The sequence below is a fragment of the Python bivittatus genome, unplaced genomic scaffold (assembly GCF_059951505.1).
Source record: "Python bivittatus isolate LINGU-HERP-01145 unplaced genomic scaffold, Pbiv_v1 ctg000610_np1212, whole genome shotgun sequence".
Classification (NCBI taxonomy): Eukaryota; Metazoa; Chordata; class Lepidosauria; order Squamata; family Pythonidae; genus Python; species Python bivittatus.
Window position 1 is genome coordinate 47,370,111 of NW_028277088.1, and position 15,284 is coordinate 47,385,394.

Below are 15,284 nucleotides of genomic sequence, written 5' to 3' on the forward strand. Positions count from 1 at the left end.
TCACAAGTTATGCCAAGTCATAGTCTCTTTTACAAAAATCTGTTGGATAACCATAATTGGCTGGATTTGCGTAACATGTTACACTTATACAGGTAAGCCATAATATGATTTAACATCTGCCAAACCAGGCTATAATTAATTATATTTAGGCAGAATGAAGCAGATCAAGGGGGCTTGAATGCAATGTTTGGAGAACAGTTGAGAAATTATTTGTAAAGATGGAAAGAAGAGAGATAGTGTGGAGAAATAAAAGTTTGCATTAGGGGAAACAAGGCATTTTGGGAAAGAAAAGACTCTCTCTCTCTCTCTCTCTCTCTCTCTCTCTCTCTCTCTCTCTCTCTCTCTCTCTCTCTCTCTCTTTTCTGGAGCCCTCCCTCCCTGGCTAATGTTGCTTGAACAAACTGATGGGTATCAAGAGGATCTGCTCACTCATTAAGTCACCTCTCTCCTTTACTCCCTCCCCTGCAAAAGACAGGAAAAAATAGCTTTGCATATCTGCAGATCAGCTAATCTTTGTACTACACAGACATTAATTTTGACTATAGGCCTGATATAATACATATCTAGGGCTTATAATGTTGAAATACTCATTTCCTATTCCCCCATTCTCTTAACACTATTTCCAGTATATAGGGCGACTTATTTAAAATATATCCATATGGAAATTAAACACATGCATCTTTGCTTTGGCATGTCCTCCTTGAACCAATTAAATCTCAGGGATGCTATGGTGACATTGTCCATTAAAAAAAAGATCAGTAAAAGTCATAACAACCAGGGCAAAGTGTACATATGTTCTTATACCCTGCCATCTAGTGGTTACTTCTGCACTGGTTAAAAGAAAAAAGTTGAATTTTTTTCATAAGGCAATGCTCATATTAGGCTAATTCAGAGACAACAAATGAAATAAATATTTCCATTTTAAGAATACTTTTGAACTAAGTCATTTTAAAAACAATTTAAAGTCTGATGAACAATACTGCTTACGATTTTTAATACATCCAGTTTACACAGCAGGAACAAGAAGAAATGTAAGTGGTTCAGACTTGTGTAAAATGCCAGAAGGAATGCTTATGTGATTTCTACTAAAATTTAACACCATTAAAATATAATGGAAGAACAGGTTACAAGGACAAGATACCTTAGTTGCTGTTTGGCAAGGGTGTTGTACCTGGCTGTATCAGAAGAGAAAGAGCAACCCCCATTTTGTGGATTCTGAACAGCAGTCATCCCACCATCCTACATCAGAGGGAGAGAAATGAAGCATGGCCCATTTAGTAGCTCCATTATGCTGCCGACTCTTTTTGCCACTTGTATCCCAGAAATGATGTGCCCCAAAGAACTATTATAAAAAGCATATTGTAAGAAAGGGATGAGAGGAAAGGATAAAACAAAGAAACTCAACTGACCATTTATATTTCAAGTAAGAATGGTTATTTGAGTTTGTTTTACTCCTTTCTTTCCCACTATGTCTGGGATCTGCTCTGGATTCTTTTTGATAAAAGTCCAGGATAAAAAGGATTTGAAAAATCAAAAGCCCCATATTAAAACTCAGGTTAAGGGAAGATAATATTAAGGGGATTTGGAAGTTGTATTGGACAGGTTTTAAGGACATTAGTCCCATATAACAGTATCTGGCTACCTATGTCTGAAGAGTCCTAGTAAAGGACAGTAATGCAGTGCCTCCTCGTAGTCAATGTAGCTGAAAATACCACACTGGATACTGTATGCATTGTATGAAAACAGAGAAATTCCCCTTCCTCTAAGGAGTGGTGGTGGAAGTTATGGAAAACCTTGTTAATCAGGCCATGACATTATGTAACATCTGTATCTCTTTGCTCTGAGAAATTAAGGCAGTGATTTTCAATCTTTTTCATCTCACAGCACACTGACAAGGTGCTAACATGCACGGTCACACATCTCATAGGCAGGACTTCTGGGCTGCGAAAGCAGAAGTCCCATGATGCCACAAGTTACTGGGACTAGGGAAGGGAAATGGAGGCAGCCTGACTGGCGATGTCATGGAGGTGGAGTTCTGGCTCCACAGCTGCACAGCACTTTCTGTCATTTACTTGTGGCTCACTGTTGTGGCACATCTGTGGACCTTCAGCAGTACACAAATGTACCACTGGCTTAAGGGATGGTGGACTGTATATACCATTCTGTTAGAGCTTCAAGAAAAAATAAAGTTGCCTTCAAGTCGAGCTTCACTTCTAGTTACATACACAGAGACACTCATGCAGTTTTCTTGGCAACAATATGAAAGTGGTGCATCATTGCCATCTTCCATCTTTTCAACTCTGCAGTCTAGCCTGGATTTCATTCCAATACTAATTAGGGTCAGCCCTGCTTATGTTTCTACATTAGCCAAGGTGGCCTAGATGCTGCCATTTGCTGCTATTGCCAGCTTCATACATATTTCCTGCAATACATTTTAATTATGTACTTGAAAAGCATTATGGAAAGTTGCAGAAGTAATATGTGCCACCTTACTATTGGATCTTGATGTCCAGAAAGACTTTACCCATTGAAATGAGTGCTATTAAAATCCAATTGTGGGTTGGAAAGCTATAAAATGTCTTTTAGCTGTTAGAAACATGATTTTTAAAAAATCTTGCAATATTATTCCAAATAAAGTTTCAAACCATACATTTTTGTGGCATATCAATCATGCATAAAACTTTGCATATTTAAGGCCCTCAAACATCAAGTACATAATAAAGGATGGTGTTTTCATTCAAAATATTGAATGAAGCAAATAATGTTTGGAACATTCCAGAGATGAAGGTGGAGTTGTTTGCGATGGGTGTGGGGATGGAAAACCCTAAGCAACACACAGAAATACCTTATTGGGTAACACAGTATGAGAAATGAGAAATCTGTGAGCTGTTCCTGCAGTTTCGCCATTGGAATATAGATAGATAGATATAGATTTGCAGTTAGACTGCAGGTGAGTTAGAAATAAATAAGCTAATCTGTGAAATTCAGCAGTCCTCATATGATTAGAGTCCTAGAGCTCCTTTTGAGCAGGAACAGAGTTGTTGCGAAGAAGTCTCTCTTATAAGCACTGTAGACTAATCTGAGCTTTTTCCAATCCACATTGATACTTTGAAACATTTAATCAATAGAAAAGCAAGGAGATTCCTTTTTCTGTACTCTGTACTCAGAGCTTTATCCCCAGACACCTCCCTTGCCAGGCAATGTTTATATCAGCTATCTTTCTTTTTAGGGTCCTTTATTTTTTTTAAAAAAAGCATATGGCAAAACAACACATCATCTTATTTCCAGCAACGTCTCTTGGGCTCCTATGGACCTCACAGGCATTCTGAGAAAAATAAAGTAGTGGGTGGCTGAAGTCCAGTGTTTGTCCCTCTGGTCAAAGAAAAAGGAGAGGTATGCTAAGGCATCAGTGAACATCCTAAGACGTCAGAGGGGGTGGTGGGAAGGAACCTCACTTGTTTGCCTTCTGGCAAATGGGCACCTTGCAATACGGCAGCCCTTCTGTTGTATGTCCCTAATGCTCTTTCCAAATTCCAAATGTGCTTTTCATACTGTAAATGCCTTTATGGGACACCCCTTCCCCGCAATAGCTAGATAAAGTTATTCTTCGACCAAGGATATATTCTTAAAGCAAGTGTAGACATTAGCCTTGAGAACAAAGCATGCTTAATTTTATCATAGGATTGAAGGGTTATGTGTAAACTGAATAACTATTGAATGAAGGATTATATGATTATTAAGAAAAAGGTATATGCGTAAAATGTTGAGAAAAGGGGCCTTGTGTAAAATGATAGCCAGAAGGTTGAGAAAGGGGCTTTGTGTAAACTGATACCTGCTGAGGAGAGGTCAGGGGGAAAGGAATGCCAGGAATGTTTAGTAGGTGACTGACCAGAAAAGGAGAACCAAACCATATAAGGGCATAAGAAAAAACCTCATCTTCATTATAATGTTAATTAGTTCTGCCCTTTTAAGAATACTATAAAAGGCTGTGTTTTTGTCTCCAAGGGTGTGCCACCCTGCTCTTTCTTGGTGCATGGTGTGAGCACCCAGACTTTTGCTTGGCCAAATAAAACGCTGTTTAGAGAAGTCCCTGCTTGAAATCTTTTGTTTTGTGCTGATTGATTGATTTCACGTTTTCTGGGTAGCTGTGAACCTTACAGGATATTCAACCCAATTTTCTGGGTTTGGAAAATATTCTAAGCCATTAACTAACCATGAAGTTATGACTGCACAACTTGCAAAGTAAAATAATACTTCACTATGTTTCAGTGTGCTGTGCAACAATAAAGAGTGCGTTTTTTAATTATTTGTGAATTCTGGGATAACAATACATTTTAATAAATTTCCAGAGACAAAAGTTTATAATATTTAATATTATTTTATAATATTTAAAAATTTGCAAGGGGTATGAGAATATGGTCCCTGCTCACTGGCTCTTCACATATCTCTGCAGACACTGTAACAAGCTCTGTAGCAACTCTCTGTGCTGCGTTTTGCTGATAAGGAGCTGGGAATAGAAGGTACTTCAGGTTTTCATAGGACATAATGCTCATACGAGAAGAGAGGGGGTAGCAGAGACAGAGGTGGCAAAAGTGGGAGGGATGTCTTAAAATACCTGGGATGACATATTTACATTACAAAAAATTCTGAAAAGAAAAGGTTCAGGGAGATGCTGGTAAGCAGCTAAAGGTGCCACATTAGCTGGAATGGACAGACAATTCTAATAACTATTCAGCATGATCTTTGATCTTAATTCAGAGAAAGAGGAGGTAGTGATTTTTAAAACAAATTGGGCAGTTTTTGTACTGCTGAAGGTTCATCTGTGTCTCAGTGGGAAGAACTCCCTGAAATGTTCAAGAATGAGACCTAGAGGAAGAGTAAACAAGGAGGAAAAGCACCATGGGAGCTAACACACCAACTCAGATGGCATGAGGGCTGTGCCAGAAGATAAATGGAAGAAAGAAAATTTTAAAGATTTCCTATAAAAAGTTCATCAGCTAATTCATCAGACTGAGAAGGAGGAACATGGCCAACCAGTCCTGTAAACACTTTTCTTAAACGTAGAAAGGATAGTATTCTAGTATTTAGCAATGTAGAAAATGCCATGTATAATAAGTTCCTATTATAATTTGGAAAGAGATTTGTGTTTAGAAGGGTTTTCACCTAAAACAGTGCAGGAAAAATATTGCTTGTTTTGTATTTTTTCTTCAGGCTGTGTCAGCTAGCAGCAGGGAGGAGGAAAAGTAAGCAAAACAGTTAATGAGACTTGACCCCGCAAGCGAAGCTGCTTGACTGTTCTGATAAAGTTTGGCTGAAACTGCATTTTACTGCTTTTAAATACAGTAGTAAGAAAAGGGGGGGGGGCTTGAAAAACTATGTGGTCCTGCCTCTTTCAGTCAGGTTTCTTGAGTCCATGCAGATACCTTGTTACAGTCTCATTCATATAAGATACAGTCAGTTTAAAAACTTATTGTACTGACTTATTAAAATTCATAAATATGAATTTTAGATTATTCACTTACTCGTTTTAGTAGAGCTATCAGATCTCAACTGAACAAATCTGAACGACCGCTAGATGGCAATAAAGAATTGGAGATTCTTGCATTTTCTGCTACCTAGTGGTTCTTTGCATTTTTGCAGCCCAAATCTGAAACAGTAAACCTAATTTTGGCATATCCGGTAGTCACGCCATCCTACTTTTAAGTAGAATGCAATGGGTAACACACCAGCTATTGGAGGAATGTAAGAAATAGGAGAAAATAGTTAATTTTTGTTGTTTCTCTGTTTATTGCCAATGGGGGACGCTTTATATTATCTTTTTTGCTTAAATTGGCAAACAACTTGTCTAAGTTTGGCTATGCGTCTTGATGGGCGAGATGGCAGGACGCATTTATTTACAGCAAAACAGCAGAATCTGTTGGGTCAGGTCTAAGAATGAGCTTGTTTTTAGCAAGATTTGCTTCCGAGTATAATAGAGAGGACACGTCATAAAGCTACTAGCGGAATAAACAACACAAAGCCTGAGGTCAGCGCGGTGATTAGTTGGAGCCTGGAACAGCAACACGGGCGGGGAAACAAAACGAACTGGAGAATTGGGTAGTCCTAGAGGAAGTTTGGCCTTCGTCCTTTGCCGTAGTTGCTCCATTTTGAGGGCTTCCCCCGATCCACGTTGCTCACGCATGCGTACTAGCGTTGCTTGATCACCTGCCACTTGTCTACGGGAACCGCAAAGAGGTAAAGCGGATGTTGGGGAGAGGGAGGGGTGGCAAGTAGAGGCGACCATTACGGGCCGCTCCCCGCATTACTTTCGTGGGGCTTCGAAGAAATAAAGCAAAGCGCCTTCGTGACCCTTCGATCCCCTGAGGCCCGTAAAAGGGAAGGCTTTCCTCCCGGCCGCTGCTGCAACCTCCCTTCATTTACTTCAGCCGGCCGCCGTCATGTTCAGGAAACTGAAGCAGAAAATCAGCGAGGAACAAACATCAGGCCCCCGAACCCCTGACGCCCGCGCTCCAGCCTTTCCTCAGGTACGCGGTGCGCCTATGTGGCGCGGAAATCGGAGACCGGTTCTCTTTCTGCCGGGAGATCTTGGGTGGTTTAAAAGGGAGGATGAGACGATTCAGAGGGGCTGGCTCCGGAATGTGTGCGGATCCTGACGTAATTTCCCGCCCCTCGACCTCCATCTGCGGGGTGGGAGGGACCACTGAAAGGGCTCAGGTGCTGGTCCGCTCCGCGCCGGATCCGTAAGGCGGCATTGTTTCAGTTTCTCGCTTTAGGACGCTTTGCATTGGTTATTAGCCACAGGGGCTAGCTCGCACTCACGCTTGGTTAATTTAGGTTGCCTAGTTTAAGCCTCAGGTTCTGCCTCTGCAGGACGTGTCCCAGCCTGGGCTGATAGTTGCGTTTGCATGACGTGCTGAACCCGCCAAAGAGCTCATTGCATTTTAGCCTAGTGTTGTGTGAACCCAGGCGGTGTGGCTTAATTTCAGCTATGGGCTCATAGGCTTATATACCTAAGCCTACCAGAAAGAATGGTACGTATGTGTGTGTGTATACAGACACACACAATATCCCAAAGTGTTCCTTTCCAGATGTGTCCCAGAATTCTCTGCCAGCATAGCCTTTTGTTTATATGAACATTGTGGTATTTGCTCCTGTGCAAGATCAAAGGCAACTTATTTATATGCCTCTTTTTATTATGAATTGATGTATATGTTCCAGTGATGTGCCTCTTGCTACGTTTTTCTCTGGGTGAACAGTTTTGTTGCAATCTTAGCTCCTTAAAACAGGATGTCAGGATGTAATTGTGATTACAGAGAATATGCTATATCTCATTTTAATAATAATGTGGAATAAATTAGCATATGAAAAATGGAGCTTTTTGAGAAACTGCCAAGAATGGAATGTTGAGTAGCATTAAATCATGCTGTAGAACAAGTTATCTTTCTTAGCTGTTTTATTGTTTAATGATTATTGAGTAAGAGTTATGTATTTAGATCCATAGTCCTGATGTTATATATTTTTTGCTATTTTCTGTCATGTCTTTTAAAATGGCTCTTGATATAAACAAGTGACTAACTAAATACTTATCCTGATATGACATGACATCTTTTCCATTATTCTTAGTGATGAAAAGATTGAAAAGAGCTGATTTGAAACCTACAGTACCAACACTGAAAATTTTAGTCAAATTATATAAGTTTCAAAGCAGTCTCCAAACAAAAGACAGTGGTCCACTCTTCCCTACTTAAAATCTGAAGTATTTAGTTTCATCAAGCTGTACAAATCATGTTTTTGTGTTATGTGGAACTTTTGCATTCTGAGGTGGCATACTATTAGATTCAGAAAAAAATGGCTATCAAAAGACAATAAAGTGCTGCAGTGGTAAGAATGCATAAGGCTGCAAGTGGAGAGTACCAGTTTTCGAAGGAACTGTTGTTAAAATTTCTTATATAGGAACTTGGCATCAAGGGAAATGGATTTGCCCCAGACTTTAGACATTGTTGGTTGTTTATTTGTAGAATTTTTTTAAATATGTAAAGGAGCATTAAAATATGATTGCCACTTACGGTCTACTTTAGTACTTTACTAACTTAATCTGCAATATGTATAGATCAGGGTTTTTTTTATAACCCTCTGCCTCAGGCATTAGCAATAGTTTGGGGTAGCTAATTGTAACAAATAGCTATAAAATACACATGTAATAAAATTAAAAAAGAACAGCATAGTGAAATTTTAATCTTTTCCCACTACTAATTCATATTTTAAAAAAGCATGGAAGTAAAAGATACTTATCTGATTCTAAAAAAGCTACTCTCCCCAGGAGAATCTTATCTTTGATTGCCATGTACTTTATTTTTAAAACTAGAGACACTTGAAAAAAGGCTAGCCACCAAAGGTTTCAGTACACAATCAAATGTGCATTGTATGTTTTAATAGTGGTAGCTGCAGATTAGAACAGATGACAGTTATTTGGATCTTGGCATATATAACAACTAGTCCATACAGCTACTTTGTTTCTGTCTTTGTAAGTGAACTCACAACCTTTATTTATCTTTGGACAACAATTAGCATAACTGAAAAAACCACCCAGAGTCCCCCGTTGTGGGGAGATGGGCGGGGACAAGTCAAATAAATAAATAAATAAATAAATAAGAAGATTAGATAGTAAAAAACCATATGCATTCTTGTCAAATATATAAAAAAGTATATAAAAAGCCTAAAATATATAAATATATATAAAATATATTTTATACATAAATATATAAAATATTATATAGATTAGATATGGATACAGCTGTATAAATATATAAAAAACCTGAAAGCTGCATGGTTGGGAGAACCAATATTTAGAACCAATAGTGTTCAAAATAACTCTACCTCATGAAGTGTTGATATTATTTTTAACTCAATTTTAAATTGTTTTTAAGACAATTTGCATTTTTTTAAGGGAATATCTCAACTGATAGAGTTAGCTGCACTCTGTATTGTATACGATCAAATTCTTTATTTATAGGAAGGAGCTCATTGTTCTTTATTACTGGTATTTCTTTTCCAGGAATCTCCTGCATCTTCACCATCAATACCTAGGAACAGAACATCTTCTCTTACTGAGCAAAATGATGAAAGCATTTTAACTCCCAATAGAGAGGTGGGTTGAAGATCTGTCTCCTAAGTGGGGGACAGGGCATACACAAAGTTTTTAAAGAGTTCAAATGTAGCAAAAATGCATAAAATTAATACTTAATTTTAATGTGTGCTCTGCCAGTTAATAATGCTGTATAAATTAGTAGTTGTATAAATGAACATTACAAAAAGGGTAACTTTCTCAATTCTGTTGAAAGACAATACAGTATAGAAATTGGAATTCTAAAGGCTACAGTGCCCACAGGTGCCAGATTGCCTTCTACACTTCCTTTGGCACTTGATATGGCATAATGCCCCTCCTGTGTATTTTTATTTCCTTTTATAAAAATGGAGTTATAGACTGAGTTTGCAAAGGATTGTAAGCCATAGTTCTGGTGAATCTGGCTTAATCAAACTCTAAACTGATATATATTGTCCATTCATTCCTGCTTATATGACTAAATAAATCCAGAATGGGTTTATCCTTAGAGTCTGGATTCAGATTTCTTGGGCTCAGATTTGTAAACCAAATAAACTGTTTTAGTATTCTGGTTTATAAAAGGAATAACAAGTCAAGATCCTTTCAGTCTGTCTGATTTTTTTTTTAATCTATAGGTATCTTTGTCTTATGAATCATCCTGTTTTTATTGTCGCCTTTTATTGTCACATTGCTAATGTGATGTAGTGATTGGAGTATTGGACTAGGACTGGGAAAACCTAACTTCAAGTCTATCCTCAGCCACAGAAGATTGACTTTGGTCAGTCATTCTTTGTCTCTCAACCCAACCCAACCCAACTTACATTTCCCCCCACTACTTACATAGTAGTGGGGAAAAATTGGAGGGGGAGTATTATGTACATTTCCTTGAGTTCCTGGAGAAAAGGTGGGATATAAATTAACCACTAAATGAATAATTGATAGTATTGTCTGCAATACAGATTACCAAATTAAAGCCCATAGAGTTATTCTGATGAACATATACCCCTCTCCCTGTAAATTGGTAGCAGTTATAGCTTTGGACACAGCTTCAGTTTCATGATAAAACTTTTGGGCAGGGATTCTCAGACTGTCCCCTCCTTCCTGGGATTCCCAACAAATTTGAGATGAGTTGTACTTACTAGTGCTCTACTTAGGAGTGGGCAGATTTTGATGGGCTGTGACATTAGTTCCAGAATTTTCCAACAGCTTTTGCTTCTGAGGACATCCAGGATCACCCACACAAGTTTGAGGTTCTCCTGCCTAATTTCAACTTCCTCTTCTTCCAAGGAGCTCTTTCTGGGCTTCTTTCTGGGTCGCATTTTGTGAGGTCCTGGTCCTCTGCACCAGTGTTCAAGCAGCCAAGCACTGCATCTCTCTTACTTGAGGATGAGGCCCAGTGGTGGAAGGCCAGTGTGTTCTGGCTACAGATTTTTTTGGGGTGTATCCCCCATGTGCTGGATCTTCTCATTGGCTGCTATCAAGATATGGAAGTGGCCCTGTCCATGGTGGCCACTTCTCAGTTGGGAATACATCTCCCTTGCTCTGGTGCCTGTCAGTGGCTTGCATCCTTTGTGATTTGTGCACCTATTCATGGGAAGAGTCCACACAAATTTATTTATTAAGTTAAGGGGTCATGGCACCACAAAGTTTGAGAACCGCAAAATAGGACATTGTTATTTTTCAGGGTTTGTAAAACACTGTTCTGCCACTATTGCATGTTCATGAAACAAGTTACTGCTTTTATGAACTATGAGGCACCTTTTTCATCTGGATGTTGTAGAGCTAGAACAGTAAATAGTTTACTGGGAACATTTTGTGTAATTTTTGGGGCAATAAGGATGATCAAATCTACCTTCACTTGAGCTTCAGTGTTGAGACAGATGTAATATAGTATGGGCAACTACTTTGTTGTTTTAGATTCTTTTCAACTTGCAAATCTAAGATATGAATAGTGTATTTGAAGATAGGAGGATTGCCACTTACTTGATCCTTGCCCTTTCAGGCTGATTAAATTAGCCGTGCTGAAAGTTGCCCAGTGATTAAGTAAAGTGACCATTTGGCTTAAAGAAGCAATTATGTGACATCTACTGAACATATCTCCTGAGCCAGTAAATCTAAGTAAATACAGACTTGTCTCAAATACATTATTTTTAGCCAAGACTGTGGCTTCACAATGGTTACCTAGACCCATTTCAGTTCAGCTTTTACCTGAGATAAGGAACTAAGATTGCTTAGTTGACAATCTTGCTGGGTGACCTAATGGACTAAATTGTATGAGCCCAACTTAATATCTTTTGACCTCTTGGCAGCCTCACTATCATTGATGATGGTATTCTTTTGGATCACCTGGTAAAAGTTGGTCATGACAAGACTATTGTGCAGTGGTTCACTATCAGGCTATATCTAGAAGCTGTAAGCAGATTGCCTATGGTTGATGTGACATTGACCTTTAGTGTCCTGTAAGGTTCTGTTTTGCCTAATGCATTATTTAATATCAACCTGAAACCACTGGGAGAGGTAATTCAGAGCTTTGGCATGAGGTGAATCAGTATGCTGTTATCGTTTCATGAGTACTTGTAGTATTCACAATTAATTATCTGCATTTTTATGTACTCATGGCCATATAGAAATCTTGGTTGATTTGAATGTTCTATTAAACAATCTGTGTTTTATTTATATATTTTTATGAAATGTTATACATATTTGCAGCTTTGTAACCTGGATGTGAACATCTATTGGGATAAAACTGCAGTGTGCTTTTCTATTCTCTCCTTTTACATCATTACTTTTATTTTTCATCTTGTTGCTTTATTCATTGAATGACACAGCTGCTAGCTGGGATGATATCAGAGCCTGCTTTTCTTTCTGAATATACTGTTTTTGCTTTGGATCCTACCAAACGTCCTAAGCCAAAGAGTGAGAGTGTGGTGAGTCCCCACTGCTCTATCCTTCACAGTGATGGCTTGATAGATGCAAGAGGATACTATAATTCTAGAAGCCAAAAATAATGCTTTTGTTTATATTTTTAAACCATACTAAATGCTGTGTTGCTAACCTGTGCTAAAGAATGCATATACTTGATTAACTCACCTTAATTCAGCAAATGGGCAACTTTCGAGGAGCTGCGACTCAGCATCTCAACTTTCTGAAGGATCCAAGAAGGCCATTTGATGATGTGATTTTGTGAAAGGGGGTGTGGTTGAAATTTTTTAGCCTCTTTTGTTGTTGTTACTGCTTTTGGGAGGGGGTATAAGGGTGACAATGTGAACAGGAAATCAGGCGAACTCTTCCAATTTCCACCCTTAAAATCATATCTAACCTAAAATAAATGGTTTGAAATGTTGATGCTCAAATTTGGCTATTTCATTTCTCAAATTACATGGTGTGAATTCAGGATGTTGAGAGGCTGAGATAAGGTGTTGGGAGCCACATGCAGGCCATAGGTGGCTCTCCCCATCTTACTTTAACATTGTAACGAAAATTAACACTACTGTGCTAGCCATATTATAAACATTCATTAAAGTATTTTTGTAATATAGTTAGAATTGTATTTGTTTAGATTTTTAAAAATCAAATCAAATATTCTTTTTTCTACTACAACTCTTTTTTTTCCTCTAAGAGAGTGCTGTCTGGTATACTTGAGGGTGTTGAAGAATAACAACTCTTCATTGTAGACCAGTTTTACAGAAAGTAATGTTTTGTGGATCTGACTAGGTAATGGTTAAAGAATTGGAACAAGATAAGAATGAGAGAAAGAATATAAGGAATATAATTATAGCTTTATTCTGAATCAAAGGATGTACTTTCCCCCCAAACTCTGAGTTAAATGATTGCCTCAATAGAGGCAGTTTATTGTGGCATAATTGATACAAATTTTGCATCAGAATTTTTAATTATTATAAGTAGATGAGGCCAAAGTAAGGTATCATGACTTATACCATCTTGTCATATGACTTTCCGATAATCCAGTCTGTTTTGAAGAATGAAGTTTATGACATTTGGACTCAGCATAGATAAAGGAAATCTGTTCCTCATTGGCTACTTTTACTTTGGATTGATCTGGATACACTGCAATAGGTTACTTTTAATATTTAAAATATAAATATTAAATTGTTTAAAGTTATATATTCATTTTATTGTATTAACTTATTTTTATATTTAGTAATTTTTATATAAGTATCTGTTTTATTATTTGAGCTAAAGCAATTATGTTACTGTGTCAGAATTATTTTTACTACAATTAAAACCATACATTTATTTCAAACAGCTCTTTCAATTCTTGGTGTTCCTAAGGAATGTGAGATAATTTATTTGTATTAATACCAGATAATAAATATCTACTCCTAAATCTTGTTCCTCAGGTATCAGTCCTAAAGAGTACAGCAGGAATTATATTTTAAGATATATGATTAGGAAAGCAAATTTAGGTTGCATTCTTTATCTTCTTACCAGGAAGATCTAACCTATTAGATTAACTGCCTTTTAATTAAACATATTTGGACATATTGTTTTCTATTTATATATACACAGTCTTCAACAGTCTATCTATGCATATACAGTCTTTACTCTCTCCTTATTTATTTAACCTGTATGTTGAATATATATTGAAGAAAGCTGGATTGGAAGAAGATAAGTGTTTTAAAATTGGAGGAAGAAATATCAGTAACTTGCACTATACTACTGACACTGCTTTGATAGCTGAAAAGCAAACTCTCGTAATGAAAATCAAGGAGCATAGTGAAAAAAATGGAGTTAAGATTAAATATAAGGAGCAAATTAATGACAACAGGTATGGCAACCGGCCTTAGGATTGTCAATGAAGATATTGTAGTGGTGGATAGTTTCTGCCTTTTTGGGTTGATCATCAACAGTAAAGGGACTGGTAGTTAAGAACTATGCCACAGACTAGCACTTGGTAGAGTAGCAATAAATGCCTTGAAAAAGGTATCAAGATACTGGGATACATCTACACCTACACAGGTCAGAATCATCCAGGCACTGGTTTTCCCTGTGATACTCTATAGAAGTGAATGTTGGACTATGAAGAAGCAGGAGGGAAAGAGTATTGATGCTTTTGAACTTTGGTGTTGAAGAAGACTCCTGAGAATACCATGAGTAGCCAAGAAAACAAACAAATGAATCCAAAAACAAATTTACCTGGAGTTCTCACTTGAGGTACAAATGACCAGGCTCAAATTATCATATTTTGGACACATTATGTGAAAACCTGGCTCTCTAGAGAAGTCTACAGTACTGGGAAAGGTGGAAAGAAAGAGATGACCAGCAGCAAGGTGGATAGACTCAATTGCAGTGGGTTGATGACACATAATAAATCAAGTCAATTATCTTTCTTAGGTGTCTTAGTAAACCAGAATTGTGAAGAAAGTTGGCTTAGTAAAGCAGTTTTTAAGTTGAGGCAACTCTCCAGAGAAGACTGTATGTTTCAGTATTTGTAGTATTCAGAATATGCATTTAGCATGTTAAATTCAGTCCAGGCATACTAACAATTCTGTTTGTGCCTTAACTAGTAATTTTTGAACTCTGCTGAATTTAAGATGTGGCAGCACCTAGTTGACTTTGGCTGATCTCAAAAAAGCCAAGCAGGTAAATATTTGGATGGCAGATCAACAGGAAACTCCTGGTAGTAGATTAGACTGAGACTTTGAAAAAACATCATGGGAGAAAGTAATGGCAAACTACTTTGTATTGCATGGATATGACCAAGTAGAACTCAACTTCAGGGAATCTTTATAATCTTATGTGGTTTATGTTACCATTATTCACAGACCATACATTTTTACAATTAAAAGATCTTTATATTTAATTGTGGATGATTTCTAAGAGCCTTTCTAAAATTAGTTCTGATCTGAGAATGGTAATATTTGTTTGATACATATTTTCAGCCTTGAATGTAAGTGCTACAAAAATTGACATTATAAGAATGAAGTAATAGAAGTACTGAATATTGTAAGCAATTATGCATTCTTTGGTTCTGTTTATATTTTTCCTGAAGTTAGGGATGGAGAATTATGTTTCTGGTTTTTCTTGTAGAGTAAAATATTTGATAGGGAAACATATGCTCCAAGTGGAGAACTAGATCTGTATTTTGTAGTCTTTCTCTTTATGGAGTGAATTTTGACAATAAATGATATATATTTTAAGAACATCTTTTTTTTGTTGA

At 37.4% G+C, this 15,284-nt stretch overlaps 1 protein-coding gene across 1 annotated transcript in view; it reads left to right on the top strand.

Annotated features, from left to right (window-relative positions):
- Nucleotides 1-6,179: 6,179 nt before the first annotated feature.
- The window catches only part of GOLGA4 (golgin A4), a 62,949-nt gene continuing 53,844 nt past the window's right edge, over nucleotides 6,180-15,284 (top strand). The window contains 3 exon segments of the mRNA XM_025165128.2: nucleotides 6,180-6,524; nucleotides 9,056-9,148; nucleotides 11,932-12,030. Coding sequence (XP_025020896.2) covers nucleotides 6,438-6,524; nucleotides 9,056-9,148; nucleotides 11,932-12,030 — 279 coding nt within the window. The 5' untranslated portion in view covers nucleotides 6,180-6,437.